General features: G+C 41.2%; 1 protein-coding gene across 1 annotated transcript; it reads left to right on the top strand.

The window, feature by feature from the left end:
* The first annotated feature begins 441 nt into the window (after positions 1 to 441).
* Positions 442 to 5,343, top strand: KPNA2 (karyopherin alpha 2 (RAG cohort 1, importin alpha 1)). Its single transcript, XM_008948320.1, has 10 exons — positions 442 to 552; positions 650 to 787; positions 1,199 to 1,287; positions 2,069 to 2,337; positions 3,432 to 3,526; positions 3,611 to 3,874; positions 4,392 to 4,625; positions 4,707 to 4,889; positions 4,998 to 5,147; positions 5,251 to 5,343. The coding sequence occupies exons 1-10, from the start codon at positions 478 to 480 to the stop codon at positions 5,341 to 5,343; spliced, it is 1,590 nt and encodes a 529-aa protein (XP_008946568.1). The 5' UTR covers positions 442 to 477.
* Positions 5,344 to 17,995: the final 12,652 nt, after the last annotated feature.

Genomic DNA, 17,995 nt, shown 5'->3' with positions numbered 1-17,995 from the left:
TGCTGTTGGCTGCACCGGCACGGCAGAGCCTCCCCGAGGGATCTTCCTCGTGTGGAATCTCGCTGTTCCCATCAAAAGGGGTCGGGGAGGGACTGGGTGCAGTGCCTGTGCATTATGAGAGTGAAAATCGGTATTCAGAAATGTGTGCTCCCTATGGGAAGAAAGACCAGTATTGATGCTAAGAATAGTGACTCTAATAATGCTTGTAGGTGGAAGTGTTGTAGAACGAGGTGTATTTCTACTGCTTTTGTGTTAAATGTTAAAGATTGCTTTAACATGGTGCTTAAAGAGACAGCTGTTGTGTTACCCGTGTCCTCTATCAAGTCAGAGGCTGTTGTATCTCATAATGTGCAAGTGTTTCTCATTCTTGTGTCTTGGTCCCAGCTTTTAAATCTGACTGTTTTGAAGTAAACTTTATTCCTTGCTCTGCTCCTAGGCTTGTTTTTATCTTTGCCTCTCAAAAATCAAATAAGCAAGATGTCTACTAATGAGAATGCCAATACCCCAGTAGCTCGGCTGAACAGATTCAAGAACAAAGGAAAGGACACTACAGTGAGTATTTCTATGTAGTTTGTATTTTAACTAGCCAATACATCTTTAAGTATGAGTCGTGAAAGCTGAGAACTTACAATGAATGTGTATCCTCCAGGAAATGAGAAGGCGGCGCATTGAAGTCAACGTAGAGCTGAGGAAAGCTAAGAAAGATGACCAGATGCTGAAAAGAAGAAATGTTAGCACTTTACCAGATGATGCTACTTCTCCCCTTCAGGAAAACAGGAGCAATCAGGTAAGTAGGTACTTGGAACAGGCATGCTTGGAGGTCTTGCAAAATAAGCTTGTGTAGGAGCTATTCATACATTTCTCATGTTGGGGGACAGCACTACTGCATGTACATTGCCCACTTAAGTCTGTATTATTAACTCTAATGGATAACATTCTTAAAATGTAGCTTAGGCTGTTGTGTTTGAGCCTGGTGTGACAGTGATGTGAAGCACTTGGTTAAAAATCTTTCAGAAGTTCAGGTGACTGCAGATAGAACTGCAGCTGATGAGGTTTTGGAGGATCACATAGTGGTGTGATTTCTTAATGAAGGAAGTGGTTATGAGCTGGTCTGTTCATAGTATTGTACAGAAGGCCTCTGCAGTCACAGAATGTTGTGTTAGGAAAGACATGTGTCATGTAACTTTTTTTTGTGCAGGTTTCAGCACACTGGTCAGTTGAAGACATAGTCAAAGGAGTCAATAGCAATAATACGGAGCTTCAGCTGCATGCTACTCAAGCTGCCAGGTGAGGTGCCAGCCAGTAACTGGGCAAGGTGAAAGAACTGGCTTGTGAGCTGATGTGTCTGCTTATAGCAGCTGCTGAGGCTGCCCTGACCAGATGGGATTTCAACAAACACCTGAGTCAGCCTTATGTACTATGTTTAGGTACACTAGTCAAAACTTTATTAAAACTGTGTGCCTTTTGAAGGTTTATATGCACAAAAGTTTTACTTGGAAGCAGTAATTCTTTCTAGTGGTTTTGAGGTGGCAAAATAAGTGCTAGTCTTAGAGTTGTAGGAGTAATTGTAATAGACCCTTTGGTATAGCAAATAAAGATATCTTTGAACTGTTAACACCTGAGTGCAATATTTGAGTGCAGCCATCCACCTTAGAATAATGTGAACAGCAAGGGGACTGGGGTTTGAAGTACATCAGGTTTACTTTTTTCTTCCCAATTTAAAATCTCCCTTAGCAAGCTTCTCTACTACTGTGGTGCTGCTGCTGAAAGTCATTAACCTCCCTCTGCTGAGAAGCCTCTAGCAATTGAGATGTGTTATGACTCTTTCAGGTCTGCTTTGTTTCAGTCTGAACAGAAGCTTTTGTGTAGTGAAGACATGCCAAAACCAATGTTAATGTAGGTTTAGGAAGCTAGTGTTCAACTTGTCTGTATTTCTCCTTTGTCTTGTCATGTCTAAACGTTAAGGCAATGCAAAGTCTTTTTTCAAATATGGGTCTTTTTAGACTGTTTAATGTGTTCACATCTCTGCAGAAAAAAAATAATTCTTTCTGTTTGACTTCCTCCTCAGGAAACTCCTCTCAAGAGAGAAGCAGCCCCCAATAGACAACATAATTCGGGCTGGTCTGATTCCCAGGTTTGTCTCCTTCCTGGGCAGAGCAGACTGTAGTCCTATTCAGTTTGAATCTGCCTGGGCACTTACCAACATTGCCTCTGGCACGTCGGAGCAGACCAAGGCCGTAGTAGATGGAGGGGCCATTCCAGCCTTTATTTCACTGCTGGCCTCTCCCCACACTCACATCAGTGAACAGGCTGTGTGGGCCCTGGGAAACATTGCAGGTATGTCACTATGCTACACAACTCTTGCTAAATAGGAGGATGTTACTACTGACAGGTCACACAGCCTGTCTAGCTTGGGAAACCTGCAGTAATGGTTTTCAAGTTAAGACATGCTCTGCAATTTAGAGTATGCTACACATAATCCTTCATCTTCAGCCTGGTATAAGATGTCTCGTGCAATAAGACTTGGCAACCTGCAGGTTGCTATGTGGATTGCTTCCATAGTTCAGCTCTGGCAGAGCCACATAACCATGGTGCCACAGGGCTTTTCCACATGTCTCACTGGATGGTTTGTGACTGTCGGTGAGCTCTGCTCTGGGTGTTAACTAAACGGGGAAGGGAGGAAGCAGATGGCTCCCATAACTGTGTATGTGATGGCCAACATTCTTTGCTCTGAAACAGCTACTTGCTGATGTGAAAGTTGTATATACTGAATCTTCCTGTGCACCTTTCAGGATTACTGGATCTGCCAGTATTGGATCCTAGTCTTAAAAAAAAACCTGTCCGAATGAATAGTGTAGCTAAATATCATATGTGCCATGTTGTAGTTTCCAACAGCTGTGCCTTACAGAGAATAGTGAGTCTTCACACAGAGCTCAGTAAAAGCCTTGTTTGATTGGAGCTTTCTGAAAGCTTTTCCTTGGAGATTTTTAAAATCACTTATAAAGTATATTTTGCAGCTTGCAATAGAATAATTCAGTCAAACTTTGCCACTCCATCAACATTATACTATAGAACCCTATCATGCAACCAATGATTATGATGCTTTTGAAGTCCCATATTATGGGAGGGGATCTTTTCTAGTGGTATTCTTAGATATGTTTTCAAAGAAACACAAGTCCCTCTAGCTATGAACTCTAAGAAAAGCTGTATAGAAAAAAAACTATCCTTTTCTAACAGAAAGAAACAAAGCTCAGTGGCTTGACTAGCAAAACACATGCTTGTCATGTGACTTAACCATGGCAGTAGTGCTTTTGTCCTTATTTTATCTAGCCCTTCTTAAGCAGCAGGCAAATTTGTCCTCTAACACACAATGGTTCTGTGTGCACACATTCCACTCTTTGGGTCTTCACCTGCTGGCCTTGTTTTCTCAGGGGACGGTTCTGCCTATCGAGACCTGGTTATTAAGTTTGGTGCCATTGAGCCCCTGCTGAGTCTCCTGGCTGTTCCTGATCTCTCTTCTCTGGCTGTAAGTGTGCAGTATCACTCGATTATAATTACTAATGAGCAAGTAAACTAAGCAGCTGCTAACCATTTATTTCCACTCTTGCAGTCTGGGTATTTACGCAACGTGACCTGGACGCTCTCAAACCTGTGTCGTAACAAGAATCCTGCACCACCCATAGATGCCATTGAGCAGATTCTGCCAACTCTGGTTCGGCTCTTGCACCATGATGATCCTGAGGTGTTAGCAGACACATGCTGGGCACTTTCCTACCTAACAGATGGCTCCAATGACAGGATAGAAGTTGTAGTGAAAACTGGACTGGTGCCACAGCTTGTGAAACTTCTGGGATGTAGTGAACTGCCAATAATGGTAAGACATGCAAATTGCTGTTGCTTGAGGGGGGTGGGAAAAGTGCAGTTAGAGTAGTGTCCATGTAACTGAAAAGCTCTTTTCATACACAAATTGCTTGTTCTAGCTTTTGTGGAGGTAAGACTTGAGCTTCTTTCTTGCCTGAAAACTGCCCCACATGAGACACAGACAATTGCTGTTGATGAATATTGAGCTTCTTTACATCATCAATGGATTTAACATTCAGGCCAGCACAACAGTTCAGAAATGGGATCTGTGCACACTATAAATATACTCTTAGGAGATAGTTTTCTTAAGCCCTGTCAGGGTAGTTGTTTACAGATTGGCCTTGGAAGGTGTGCAGCTGTAGCACATTTACTGTCTGCAACTGTAATGCTAATGAGGGGCTTAAAACTCACCAGCACATAGCATATGCCATGAAGGCTAGAGCAGAGGGGTATCCAGTAAGGCTGTATCTGCTCAAACATGAATTAGATGCTACCAATTTTTTTAAGTACTATTTCCATATTTGTTTCAGACTCCTTCATTAAGAGCCATAGGAAACATTGTCACTGGTACTGATGAGCAGACTCAGCTTGTTATTGACTCGGGAGCACTAGCTGTCTTTCCAAGTCTCCTTTCTCACCATAAACACAACATTCAGAAAGAAGCAGCATGGACCATGTCAAACATCACTGCTGGACGTCAGGATCAGATTCAGCGAGTTGTAGACCATGGTCTTGTGCCTTATCTCATTGGCATTCTGAGGAAGGTAAACTAAAGTTTACTGTGCTGAGGCTTTCACTATTACTACCACTATCAGTGTTCAAATACACTGCTTCTGCCTTCACAGGGGGACTTCAAATCTCAAAAGGAAGCTGTATGGGCTGTGACCAACTACACAAGTGGTGGAACAATTGACCAGATTGTGTACCTCGTTCAGGCTGGTGTTGTTGAACCCCTGCTGAATCTCCTCTCTGCTAAAGACAGCAAGACTGTGCTAGTTATCCTGGATGCTATTTTTAATATCTTTCTGGTATGTGGATGCAGCATACTCGAGCATTGTCCAGGGTGTTGCTAGTTGTTATCCAGTGGCTGGTGCCACACCTCTTTCCTGAGTTTACTTTGTACTTGTCTCTTGCAGGCTGCTGAGAAGATTAATGAGACTGAAAAACTTTGCCTCATGATTGAGGAGTGTGGGGGTCTAGACAAAATTGAAGCTCTCCAGTCACATGAAAATGAACAAGTGTACAAAGCCTCATCCACCCTGATTGAGAAATATTTCTCAGCAGAGGTAAGTGGCTGCAGGACTTTTTTTTTTTCCACTTCTCTATTAGAATACTCAGTAGAAGGTTAAAATGCTACTGTTCTTTAAAAACCCTTTCTGTTTCTTCTAGGAGGAGGAAGACCAAAATGTTGTACCAGAATCTACTGCTGCCAGCTACACTTTCCAAATTCAGGGCAATGCTCCAGATACTTTCAAGTTTTAGATCTTGCATATACTGCAACCACCTACAAGTTGCTGGCAACATTTGACTGCCACCATTTCTTTTAATAGTTCCTCTTATTTTAATGTGTTTTTTTAATGTGACCTGTAGCACTTTGTCCAACTGAAACATACTTGAACAGTTCAAAACTGTACATATGTGAATTTCTAACTGTAAACGTCATACTTGTAAATACTTGTTCGTTCTGGCTCTCACTGCCACTGTCAGGGCTAAGGATGCAGATGGGCAGTACAGGCTTCTTGCCAAGCACAAGCCACTACTCTGCAAAACTCTTCATAACCTACTACCTTCTACATGAACTGTTGCTGTATTCAAGACACTGAGTAGGCTTTTAAAGAGGATTTATATTCAAGGTCAATAAAGTGATATTAATGCATCAGATTGAACTGTCAATTGTTGTATTAAAAGGTAACTGATATGTTAAGTATACATAATCAAAAGTGCTTAATGGTAAGAATGCAGATCTAAGCCATGAGAGATTCAGTTCTGAAGATGATGGGTTTAGAACAGCTTGGTCACCCCAAGGAGCCCATTACTGCAGAACAAATGAATTGCTGCTTCTCTCTAGGTATGTCTTACAGAAATCTACTTCTTGTGCTCTGCTCATGACTGAGCTAAACTATATAATGCCTTTTGAAGAAATATTTAAAGACTATAGTAGAACTAAACTACAAATAATGGTGTGGAAGAAGGAGGAGTAAGTACAGCAGTTAACCAGTGGTAAGTATGTTTAGGTAGCCTTAGCATAGTGCCTAGGAAATGCTTTGAAGCAGTTGCCTGCTCTAAAGAGCAAAGATGAAGGCCTGCTCTTGGAATCTATTGGCCTTTCTAAAATCATTACTTACAGCAAGTAACTGTTGGTAAAGGTGGTTGTGCAGGGCCAGGTAGGGGGGAGAGTGTGCTGGGTGGAGAACAATTGTGGTCCTGTTGTCCAGATTCTCCCTTTATGGAGGGGAATAAAAAAAGCTGAAGTACTACAACCAAACCTTTCTGCTAAGTGAACCTGATGAAAGAATTTGGTCTGGTCTTGTGGTTTGGTTTGCTGTGTGCTTCCAAGGCTATGTTAAGATGCACATATATATAAAAAAGTGGATTTGGGTGTAGCTCTTGAAATTCTTCTCCAAGAATACCTGATTTAGAAACAGCATTCTTTCTAGATCTAGTTTGCCATTCTCATGCTGTTACTCAAGACTTTGGTAAATGTTATGACTGATGTAGAAGATGTCACTCTCACTTTCATTGGTGTGGAGCAAGTCTACTACTACCTATTTCACATCTGCTGGCAAGAATGGTGCCCTCCCTAACTGGAGGCTGATGATCTACCTATACACAATGATTTCTATGTGTAAGCTACTTTTTTTGGGTCTTGGGTGCTGCTGGACAGTAATAATGTTACTGAAGGTAGCAGACAGTTGTCTGTGTATATGTTCATACCTCTCATATGGTTGGCAGCAATGTTTCCTGCAAAGTAAACACCTATGAACTCAGCAGTGTGAGCAGACTTCTGTGGGGCTGTTTGAGCTATGGGAGTTCCTTCATCCAGCTCAGAACATAGCCTCAGACACTTCTTTTACTGTCACTGGTAGATTATTAGGAGATTGTGATTTTGGCACAACAGTATCTTTCACTACAGGTAAAATCCACAATAACCTGAGCTGGCAAAGATACTGTTGTGCCAAAATCACAATAACCTGAGCTGCTTAATGACAACTTCATATTTTTGACTGTACAGCATTAGCTGGCTTTTTCTTTATACTAAAACAAAGCTGCAGGAACTAATAAGCTTTATTCTAAAGACAATCAGAGCAATGACTGATTGTAACCCTATTGTGTGTTTTGCTTGAGAAGCTGATGTCATTGTTACTAACCTTCTGCCTCTGTGCCTGTGCTGCCAACAGAAGGGTGTGACTGAACTGTGGCTGTGGCAGGTTCCCAGCCCTGCTGGCCTCCTGTACAAAGGGGGGGGAGGCTGCAGGTGGCACCCAGTACCTGCAGAGGAAGCTGCAGACAGTACCAGGCTGAGGAGTATCATGTAAGTCTAACACCACAGACACTGCTATGCCCTTGGGACCAGATTTTGGTATTATCTTAGCAGTACCTATGCAAAGTGGAAAGAACCATCTGCATTGCATTGCTGAAGCCTTTAATGTTCCGGGGGAAAAACAACCCAACTGAGATTTTGTGTCTGCAGTGAAGCCTCCATGTGTTCTTTGCTGTCAAACCTTCAACTTTGACCTAAAAGCATCAGTGTTCAAATCATGATTTCCTGTGTAACTACCTGTAGAGCGCTTGATTGCTTTTACATAGCTCAATTTTTAAGGCAAAGTCAGCTTTCATCAACGAGATCTGTTGTTCCACACAGCTGGTTGTGGGTTTGTGAGGGCAGTGACACTGACTCGTGAAGGGTGAGCAGTACTTTTCTCTGTAGAACACGGCTTTTTCCGGCAGAGGGGGCTACAGGCAACCGCACAGCCCCGTTGGCTTCCAGGAGGTTTAGATGACGATTCAGCATGGACCACTCAGGTATGATGTGCTTTATTTTCTTATTAAATAAAAAAAAAAACTGAGAAAATCCATCAGGACACCTCTTGTAGCTACAGAAAACATTTATGTGCTAATTTCTGAGTATTTAACCAGATAAAAGATTATATTCAATATTTTAAGCAGTATATCAGGGTACTGTTACTTTAAAACACAGCTCCTTGCTTTAATTGCATTTTAAGCATATAGGCAGTTGACTTTCCTATCTCTATATAGTGGAGGAGAATGCTGAACACTTGTTGAATGATGTTACCTCCACTTTTTTCCTTGAAGTACTTATTTTAGAATTATCTAATATATTGAATTAATAATAGAATACTGTGAACTCTTCTCTAGATGCCTGACAGCTCAGTGGCTTAATTAACTTTCTGGAGAATGAAACTTTGTTTTTATCCAAGAAAAATGTGTTCAGCCTACCCACCAATGAGCTGTGTTCTTGGCAAGCATGCATTTCCACAAGCAACAATCTGCAGTGATTATGAGTAAGTGACTGGGATGAGTCACCCCTTATTCTAAGAAAATGCAAAGTATTTCTGAGGTTAGGATCACAGTCACCCATTAGGCTGCTTAAAAAACTGGTAGGAGCAAAAAAAAGAGAGGAGAATGGTTATTGCTCCTGGTTCTGGTTTGGTTGGGGTTTTGTGCATGCTGCTCTGCCAGATTTAAGAGCTACCCTTCTTTATTTGGCAAATGCCTAATTTGGGACAAGGGCTTGGAATAAATGTCTGGTGGCCTGTGTATCAGTCTGCCAACTCCTCTGTGCTGAAAGCAACAATAACAGACCTCTGCTGACATCAACTGCCTTGGAATGTAGTTGTTCCTAAAGCTATTTTATCTGTGGAGTGATGGCAAGATTTCAATCTAAGATCTCTGCAAACATAGCCACCTCTGAAATTCTGACGCCAGCAGATGCTGCCTGTGTGATTGCTTCCACTTGCTGTTTCCAGAGATGCTAGGCTTTGAAAGAAGAGAGGCTTTGCAGTCCTCTTGTTCAATAGCATGTCTGTTCACTTTCCAGTACAGGAAGAACAGTTTAAAGTGTAGAAAGGCTAGAAATAGTTAAACTAGGAGAAATCTATTCTTTATTTCCCTGTGATTTAGACTGAAATAATCTCTTAAGCAAAGCTGCTTCCTGCTACTCTATACAGAATGATTTAAATTGCACTTAACTACAGTGGTATATCAGCAAAAAGGAACAGCTGTAAGTTTACAGAAAAGGAATTCACTAGCCAACAATATTTCACAGATCTTTTCTGTTCCTAAATCTATCTTGCAGCAGAGCAAACTGAGATACAAGTTAGTTGTCCACAAACAGTCAGAAAGTAGATGGTAGAATTCACCTGGAGCCTGGGAATCCTGATGTCCATTCCTCTAGTTAACCCATCGCCCCTCTGCTCACGACTGTCATTTTCCTGAATATAGGATTGTCCCAGCAGGATTGAACTCTTTTTTTTATAAGGTATGACAATGTTTAAGCACAGGTTTAAACTTTGGGAGTGTGTACAATTTGTGGAAGATGTACTGTTATTCAAACCAGAAGTAATTACTGAAGGTTAATTGTGACTGGTGATAATTGGCCTGCAGAGTAAGATGTTGGGACTTTCACTTGAACCTAATAGGAAACACATTAACACTTTGGCTTAAGCTAAAAATTTCTTATGCCTGACTTGCCTTCAGGGGAACATTTTAGGAGAAGAGTTTAAGAGGGGATTAGGTGACACACACCACCTAAGGTTGGGAGAGGGGTGTACCCAACCCAACTGCAAAATCTAGGGGGGGAAGGAGAAGAGAGAGAAAAAACCAAAACAAACAAACAAAAACCAATACCCCTGAACAGCATTCAGAACAAAACTCAAGTAACAAATGCGCAAAGTTGTTCCTTGTTTGGAAAACACTTTCTTCTTACTGATCCCCAGCACTGACAAGAGTTAGGCAGAAATTCAGCATATAGGCAGCTGAGGAGGAATTTCTCTGCTGTGAGCATGGTAGCACTCCGTATGGAGTAAGGGTCACTGGATTCCAGTCCTGTTCCTGACTGTGGAGCACTGTCTGTCTCAGGCTGGCTCCAGGAAATGGATGTTCTTCCGCAGAAGCCAGAAGATTTCGTGGAAGAGCCATGGCCTGTTTCCAGATTGCAGTTCACCCCCTGCCCTAGGGAGTGTCATTAGTGGGAGGGAAGTTCGGATTTAAAGGTATGAGGAGAGGAAAGAGAAATTAAAGCAGAGTGGAAAAAAATCCTGCTAATTCTTAAGCTGAACTTGCTTGACAGCACGAAAATGCTGTGTTTATTAAATAAAACAGTGGGCCAAAGCCACAGGTGATGTATAAACTGGACATCAGGAAGGGAGTTTCAGTGGACTGACACAGTGAAAGCAAAGTCAACAGCACCAAATTCACTGCAGAAGAGGTGAGCTCAGCAAAAGAGGCAGTGTAATGGAGGTGTCCTACTTTTTTACATCTTTGGGAATTTGCACTGCAGTGTGAAATGAAAATCATGGGGTTGTCTTCTGAAGGTATGATTTTTAGGTATAACAGCAAATTAGGCAGCTTCCCACTGGTTTTTTATATGTTGTCTGTAACAGCTTGCTTTGAGTACAGGTTCACAGTGGTAAAATAGCTACAATACCAGGAGTATGTAATAATGCTCTGTGGGCATGTGGAAGATTGGATCTACAAAGTTATCAAAAAATCTTGAATAATCTCCAAGGCACATTTCCACCATCCAAATCACTTCATTTTTACCCACTATATGAAACAGATGTAAAAATAGCTCTTTCATCAGTGCATTGCTACACATATTTTGGGCTGCAGAGGTTCAATTCTGTTCAAAGCAATACTGTGAAATCATTTGCAGAATGCTGCTGTTAATCAGAAGCAGCAATTTAATGTTACGTATCCGTCTCTCCTCCCACCCCCAGCTCCCCTTCCCAGTTCTGAGCAGGAAACGACACTTGGACAAAGCTCAGCATAACAACTTTCTGGATAGACTCTCTAGGAATGAGGAGGGACTTGAATTCTCTCCATATGTCATTTCCTTTCCCCTAATGGCTAAAAAAAAAACCAACCTACATTGCTGCGGTCCATATAACTTACAATAAAGTGAAGGTTACCAGTGTAGGATAATAAAGGTGGGGGGAGGGGACAGACAGGACATCCACATTCCATTTCTGAGGAACTGCCTTGCAAGTCTTGACTTGGAATTAAGCAGGAGTCTATCTTCTGTGGTGAAAGATTGTTTTATATAGTTCCTAAAACTGAAGCTACTACCCCATCTGTACTTAAGTGTGTATCAACACCTGCAGTCAGGGGCCAGATGTGGATTGGAAAAGGAGAATGTCAGTAGAGGAGGAATAGTAACAACTGCATAAGATTTAAATTAAATCAGAAAGGACAGACAGAGGTGATTCAGGAAGACTGACTATGAGGATCTTATTTATAATAAACCCAAATTTAATAGCAAATGACACTAGAAATTACTTAAGAAAAATGAGATTAGCCTGCTCCTGCAACCAGCTTTCGCACAGACTGCCTTTAAAAATTTTTCTGTTCACTATAACTAATAGCATATGCAGATATCTTACACTGCTGCATAATACAAAATTTGATCTGCTATAGTGCACAGCAGATTTGCAGCTGTCACTAGAATTCAGTGTACCATAGTTACAAACAAACAAAAAAAAACCACTCAGGAATAAATATGAACCACTCAGGAATAAATATGACTGAAAAAAACCCACCCTGAACCATTTTAACTAAATGGAAAGCTTACTTCCTCATAGCCAGCCATGTATTAGACTCAAATTGGAACATAATGTTTTTCTAGCAATATAATCCAAATGTTTGTTAAATTTGCAGCATCCAAACTGTGCAAGGCACTTTGCAGAACAGATGAGATATGACATTTGCTCAAAAGCCCTGAATTTTGCAGTCAGTGAATGAGTACGTATGCATATAGGGGCTAGATGTGTCTGATTGCAGCATGATTGCATTTGATTGCAGAACCAAGACCTCATATCTTTTATTAGACATTGCTTAATTAGACATACTGCCCCTGAGTTCTACTGCTAAAAAGAAAACAAAAAGCCCACCTTTCATACAGTGCTATCTTAAAGGGTAGTGAAATAAAAGAATGATTCAAGACACATGGTGACAGATTTAGCTTTAGGTTACTTTTAGCACTTCACTAGACCCAGTAACCTACTTACATATCTGTGTGGTTCTTATCTGGAATGCAACCTTGCTTTGTAATTTTTAGGATGGAATAATTTTAGAGATAACTATCTTCAGTCCTCTCAAATTGATTTCACAGTAGACTTGTGGGTGATTCTGTTAAATGAAAGCACAGACAAAGCTAGTACAGATTGTGGGTGGGTTGGGTATTTCTGCAGTTCAGAAAGTGTTAGGAATTGGATAAAAAAGAGGAGGGACTGTTGTGTTTAGTGAGCCTTCAAATGCTTTTGTGTCATGATCTTATTTAGAGACTTACTTTTCATGTAGAGTGTGACTTGTTAATGTAAGACAAAGCAGAGTGCTTCCAAAGCTGGCTAGCCTGGGATCTTCCTGGTAATTCACAAAAACTGGGTGACTATATGTGGTAAGCACGTTTTAAAGCAGCTTATTCTGAATCTTAGTGCTTGCTTCCCCATGGCAGAAAACAATCCTGTGGGGTTAAGGCTTTGTTAGCTACTTTTGTCCTTGAACCTTGAGGAATCAATTACCTGTTGAAGTACACAGTATTGCTACAATCTGATGAATCTCCTGGAATGAATCTTGTCTCTTGAATGGAAATCTTTGGAAATAACTTGTATGAGACACATGGAAAAAATTCCACTCGCTTGAAGAAACGTAGAAATGAGAAGGAGGAGGCAAGGGCTGTTTTCAGTGCTTTACACTGCCCCAAGACACTTGCTGTCTCTGCCACTATTAGATGGGCAGAAGGGTCTGTTGCCAGCCTCGTTTCCTACCTATGTAAGTGTTTGTCTTTCGTAGCCACAGTCCCTGCAATGGGATGTGGGATAAACTGATCCTCTTGGAAACCTCATCTTAACCCCTGACGTGTGGAATTCTGTAAAGCTAGAAAGATGATGTTTTAATCCCTGAGTATCTAGGTCAGTAATGATGTCCCATAAGAACAAGTTAATTATGCTGAAGTATTAAGGCTTATCAATAATGTTCTAGGGGTTTTTTTTGGGAGGCAGGAAAGCATCTCTGTTTTACTTGGCTGCCTGGATGGAAGATGCATCATAGAACATTTTTTACTTCTTCCAAGGCACTAAATAGTGGCTGTGGTCCAAGCAGGATGTTAACTAGGCAGACTGGGAGACTGATTTAACATGGCAGCTACCTTCCAGTGTATCACTGTTGATCAGCAGTGTCTAAGGGGTGAATTTATAGCAGCAGGACTGAGTCAGCTTGTGGCACCCTGCTCTCAGCATCAGCGTAGCTGAGGCTCAGAGAGACTTGCAGTGTAGGAGATCTCACAGCTCATGTTTTGTAGACAACAGAATTGTTATTTCAAATTGATGCTGGGCCACGGGGGATAGGAATGACTGGAGAAGGTTTGGTATTCATTTAGTGGCTAAAGAATACGGCTTGGTTGGAAACAGTGCTGTATGTCAACTCTCTTAAACACTTGTTTGGGCTGACAGTCTTCCTAATAACACTTCATTTGTCTAATCTGTGTACCACTGGGACAAATACACACTCTGTCAAGTTGAATCAGACAATATCTGGAGACACATGTTGTAGTACAGTAGTAAATCCTTGATACACATCACTCAGAGGAGACCGTTTCTAACTGTCTTATTCTGTAAGGTCTTTTATGAACTGATTTATATCAGCCAAATAAAGCAAAGGCTGAGATTCTACAGTTCTTCATTCACAAAGCAACAGGAGAAAATCCTGCAGCTCAGTTGCACGAGTGAACATGTGGTTCTTCAGGAAACCTTAGTTAATTTTAGCTGGAACACTCAGCATGTAGTTCTCAAAGCACTTGACAAAGTCAGTTTTCCAAGAGTCTGGTAAAGAATTGTATTATCAGCAGTGTTTTATGGATAAATAAGTGGAAATGAAGGAAGAATAAAGGAAATATTTTCAGAAATAGACCTTCTTTTTGGCCCAGGACTTTTGAAGACCTAATTTGTACTTCAAGCCAGCATTCCCACCAATTCTGAACATAAGACAAAACAGGGAAAATCTTTTAGGCCTGAGATATTTCACTATGCTTAAAGACTGAAGCTATTTGTGCTGGGCTGTTAAAGATGTTGTGCAAAGCCTGTCACTGTATTTTGGGTTGTGAGATGCTGTCCATCCTCAGCAGAGAATGGGGTTGACTTGGGCTAGATAACGGGGGTGGAACACAGGGGTCATCTCCAGTCCTATGCTCAAGCACCAGGACATGGTTTCTCACAATAGATTTACCTCTTCCAGAAAGTGAATTTGAGCCTCTGGCTGACAATCAAATGCCATGCAATGCAACTGTTTGTTGTGCATTCAATGCCTGTCTCTTTAAAATTTGCCTTTTTTTCTTCTAAAGTTGCATTAGGATAGTGCTGTCCTGCAGGACACATTGAGGAAATAACATGGCTAAAGAACTGCATGGAATATCTGTGCATCAATTACTAATCTGTTCTGGATGGATGGACTTAGAAGTTATCTTAGTGACTAACCACTGGAAAATCCTGTGATATGGGAGCTCATGCATTTTTTTGTAGCCACAGCTGCAGTCATTTCCCTTCAGAGACACATCATTTCCCCAAGATACATCCTGTCTCAGAGGGCTATGGTGTCTGCCTCTCCAAGCTTCTGTCCTCTCCCTCAGTGGCCAGCATAAGGGTGGAGATTTCCTTCCTAGTTTCTTCTCTTGAAAAGCTTCATCTGAACCTCCAGCTTGAGAAATTGATTGAATCTTGACCTCTTGCATAAACATTGTCCTTGCATGCAAAAGGGAGACTGAGTGAGAACCAGAGCCCCTGTCTAGACGTGTTTCTTCATCATGTAACTCTGGTGGGTATATCTTTTATTGCTAGGTTAACTCTGTCTCTGTTTTCTACTCAGAAAATGGTGCCAGAGTTAAACCAGATATTTAAGCATGTTCATCTGAATAGTGGTTCACCAGCAACACAAACTGTGCTTCAGTCAGATAATTTTCGTGATGTTCAAAGGGAAATAAGGAATCTTGTACAAAATGAAGCTATTTATCCTTAGGCTTCCCTAGTCTTAGACTAGATGTTAGGAAGAAATCCTTCAGTACAAAGTTGGCGACTCTGGACTAGGCTGCCCAGAGAGGTTGTGGATGCTCCTCCCTGGAGGTGTTCAAGGCCAGGTGGGATGAGGCCTTGAGCAACCTGGTCTAGTTGAGAGGTGTCCCTGCCCACGGCAGGGAGGTTGGATTAGGTGATCTCTAGGGTCCCTTCCAGCCTCTGCCATTCTATGGTTCTTCCTGAAATGCAGAAGTACTTTATACCTGACTTCAGTAGAGTTTGATGCTTTTGTACAGAAGAGCACCAGGGACGGTAACACAAAGCCTCACAGAGGACAGAATTCCATTCAGGAACAGGACAAATGGGATGGATCTGCGATGAATTTAGGAAGTAGTTTTGCTACAGCAAGAAGTTATGATTGGCTTGGAGAAGGATTAGAAAAGAAAAACCTGTGCCAAAGAGGGAGACCAGGAGAATGATGCCCATTGCAAGCAGAGATGTTGGTGGAGCAGATCAAGGCTGCTGATTTGGTTCAGTGACTAGATTTTACAGAGTAGTGTGTCAGGACATCAGCTTAGATAAGGCCTGCTTGTCATTAGGCATTGTACTAAATGGTAAGAGCAAGTCCTTGCTCTGAAGACCCTTGCTGTTCATGGTGGAGCCTGGCTTGGCACAGACAGTACATGCTAGTGAAAAGTACATGGCAGGCAAAGGAACCAAGGCTTCTTTAAGTTGTTTTGCAAAGTGGTAAACAGGAATGCTCTGAAAGGAAATAATCAGGCAAATCAAGAAATAGGCAAGGAACACTGGCAGTATAAATGTGCATCATTCTTCACAATTCCTTTGTTTTGTTTTTTGATAACAAAGCTTTACCAAAAGCAGAAAAATATTTGTGATAAAAAAGGGAATAAACTTTTGTCAATATGTGAAGTTTATTTATTTTCAGATGAAATTAGACCTGATACATCTAAACCTTAATGGAGATGCCTACACATACACTGCTCTAATAGTTTTCTTCTCAGAAACTTAGGTGACAAAAATAGGCATTTAGCATTGATAGTTGCACAAACAATGGAAACGCATCATAGATAAAAAGGAAATGGAGGTGTAAATTCCTTTCTGATCAGCTCTGTCTTTAACTCCATGATCTCTAGGCGTGGTGTCTATACAACTACCACAGGCACTGGGCTATTTAGTAAATAATGACTAGTAGAAAGAAATATAATCCAGGTTTTATTTTATTTAAATAACTTTATTTAAAAAAAAAAAAAAAAGAAAATGTTAAGAGAAAATAATTTTAGCCTTTTAATTTTCTCACAAAAGCTTAATAATAGGGACAGGACTCTCTTGCTTTCTTGATATCATCACAGAAGCTGGGGAAGAATGTGATATAACACCAGCCAGCTCTCATTACTGCTGAAGGAATGTGCTGTGATTAAACCTCTATACAGAAAGAGATGGAATGTAATTCTTAAATGTTGATTTGCTTTGAACACATACCACATGCTGGGGAATGAGTTTCCAGTGTATGCTTCCGTGTCTAAAGATGGAGAGGACCTCGCCTCCAAACAATGGACTACAACTACCCTCTTCTGAAAACGAACATTATTTGGTTAAAGATGTTTGTTCACATTTCCCAGTGTCCAAAACCACTAAATCCTTTGAGGAAATATCTGTGAATGCAAAGCCTTCCTTTTCTTCCTATTGGGAAATTCAAGAAACCAAAGCTCTTTTTTCTGCAGCCATAGAACAAAAGAAGTTTTTGTATTTCTAAATACTTCTTTAAAATTTTCCCTAATATGATACCAACAATTAAATTATTTTGTCCTTTCGGGCTCCCCTACAACCCTGTCAGGGACCAAGCTTACCCCTTTTCTTCCAACCCCTGAGACTGTGCCTCAGTTGCTAAGTTCTGGCTGAAGAAGACTGGATGAGCCTCCCTCCTGAGTCCAGCAGCAAGGCTGTCATCCAAAAGTGAGCTGCAGGGTGATGCAAGGCACTCCCTTCCCTCCGGATCTCAGCTAGCTACCTCATCTTGAAAGGATTTGTTGCTCAATGATATCAGCCCAGAGTGAAGCATGGATCACTTGTCAGCAGTTACTGATGATATTTGCTTGCTTATCTCACAAGATCAGCACTGTAAAGCATGAAACCTCTTCTCACCCTTCAAATGGAATTGCATAAAGACAAAATTTACTGTAAACTGTTGGCTTCTAAATCCTAAAGCAGGATCAGCGAGATATCTGTTCCATTAATCAGAAAATATTTTGAGAACTTTGGGGATAGCATTGGCACAAGAAACTCTGGATCATTACATTCGTGTGGAATTCTTTTGTTGGAAAAGTAGCACTTTCAATCATCAGGTACTGTCAGTATCTTTGGTCTCCTACATTTGCTGCAGTTCTTGGCACTTCACAAGGCTTCCGGACCTCTGCTCACTAATTCTGCTTTGCAGTTCTCCTTGTTGAAGGGGAGCAATGAATAAAAATCCTGGTTTCTCTACAGAACTGGGAGATACGATGGCACACAAACCTCTGTAGGATACCCAGGGTGCAGTCATTGTAACACTTAAAGCTAGCAGGGAAGAAGTGCACCAGTTTGCATCTGGTGCGTTTGTCTACCCAAGTGCAGCCTGATCTAGGTCATTTCTACCTGTGTGAGTCAGGAGAGGACACAGTCCTGACCAAAATGGGACACGGACCATGCCTGCAGGTGCTGAGGAGAGCTAAAGCCCCTCTTCTCTCACCCTATTACATACATACCTGCTGCATAGGATTTTCTTATGTCTCACTGATGCATTTTGGGTGTATTGATAAAAAAGCTCAAGTCGCGTAGGTTAGTTTAAAATAAATATGTTAATATTTAATTTTATAACACTTTGAAATAATAAT

Source organism: Merops nubicus, unplaced genomic scaffold, assembly GCF_000691845.1.
Source record: "Merops nubicus isolate BGI_N331 unplaced genomic scaffold, ASM69184v1 scaffold34629, whole genome shotgun sequence".
Lineage (NCBI taxonomy): Eukaryota > Metazoa > Chordata > Aves > Coraciiformes > Meropidae > Merops > Merops nubicus.
Note: the sequence above shows the minus strand (reverse complement) of the source record. Positions and strands in the feature narration are given on the sequence as shown.

Bases quoted from the DNA above. Each gene is read 5' to 3' on its own strand.
- KPNA2 (XM_008948320.1), top strand. From the start codon at position 478: ATGTCTACTAATGAGAATGCCAATACCCCAGTAGCTCGGCTGAACAGA. The intron at 788-1,198 runs GTAAGTAGGTAC...TTTTTTGTGCAG, and splicing joins AGGAAAACAGGAGCAATCAG to GTTTCAGCACACTGGTCAGT. The intron at 4,890-4,997 runs GTATGTGGATGC...TGTCTCTTGCAG, and splicing joins CTATTTTTAATATCTTTCTG to GCTGCTGAGAAGATTAATGA.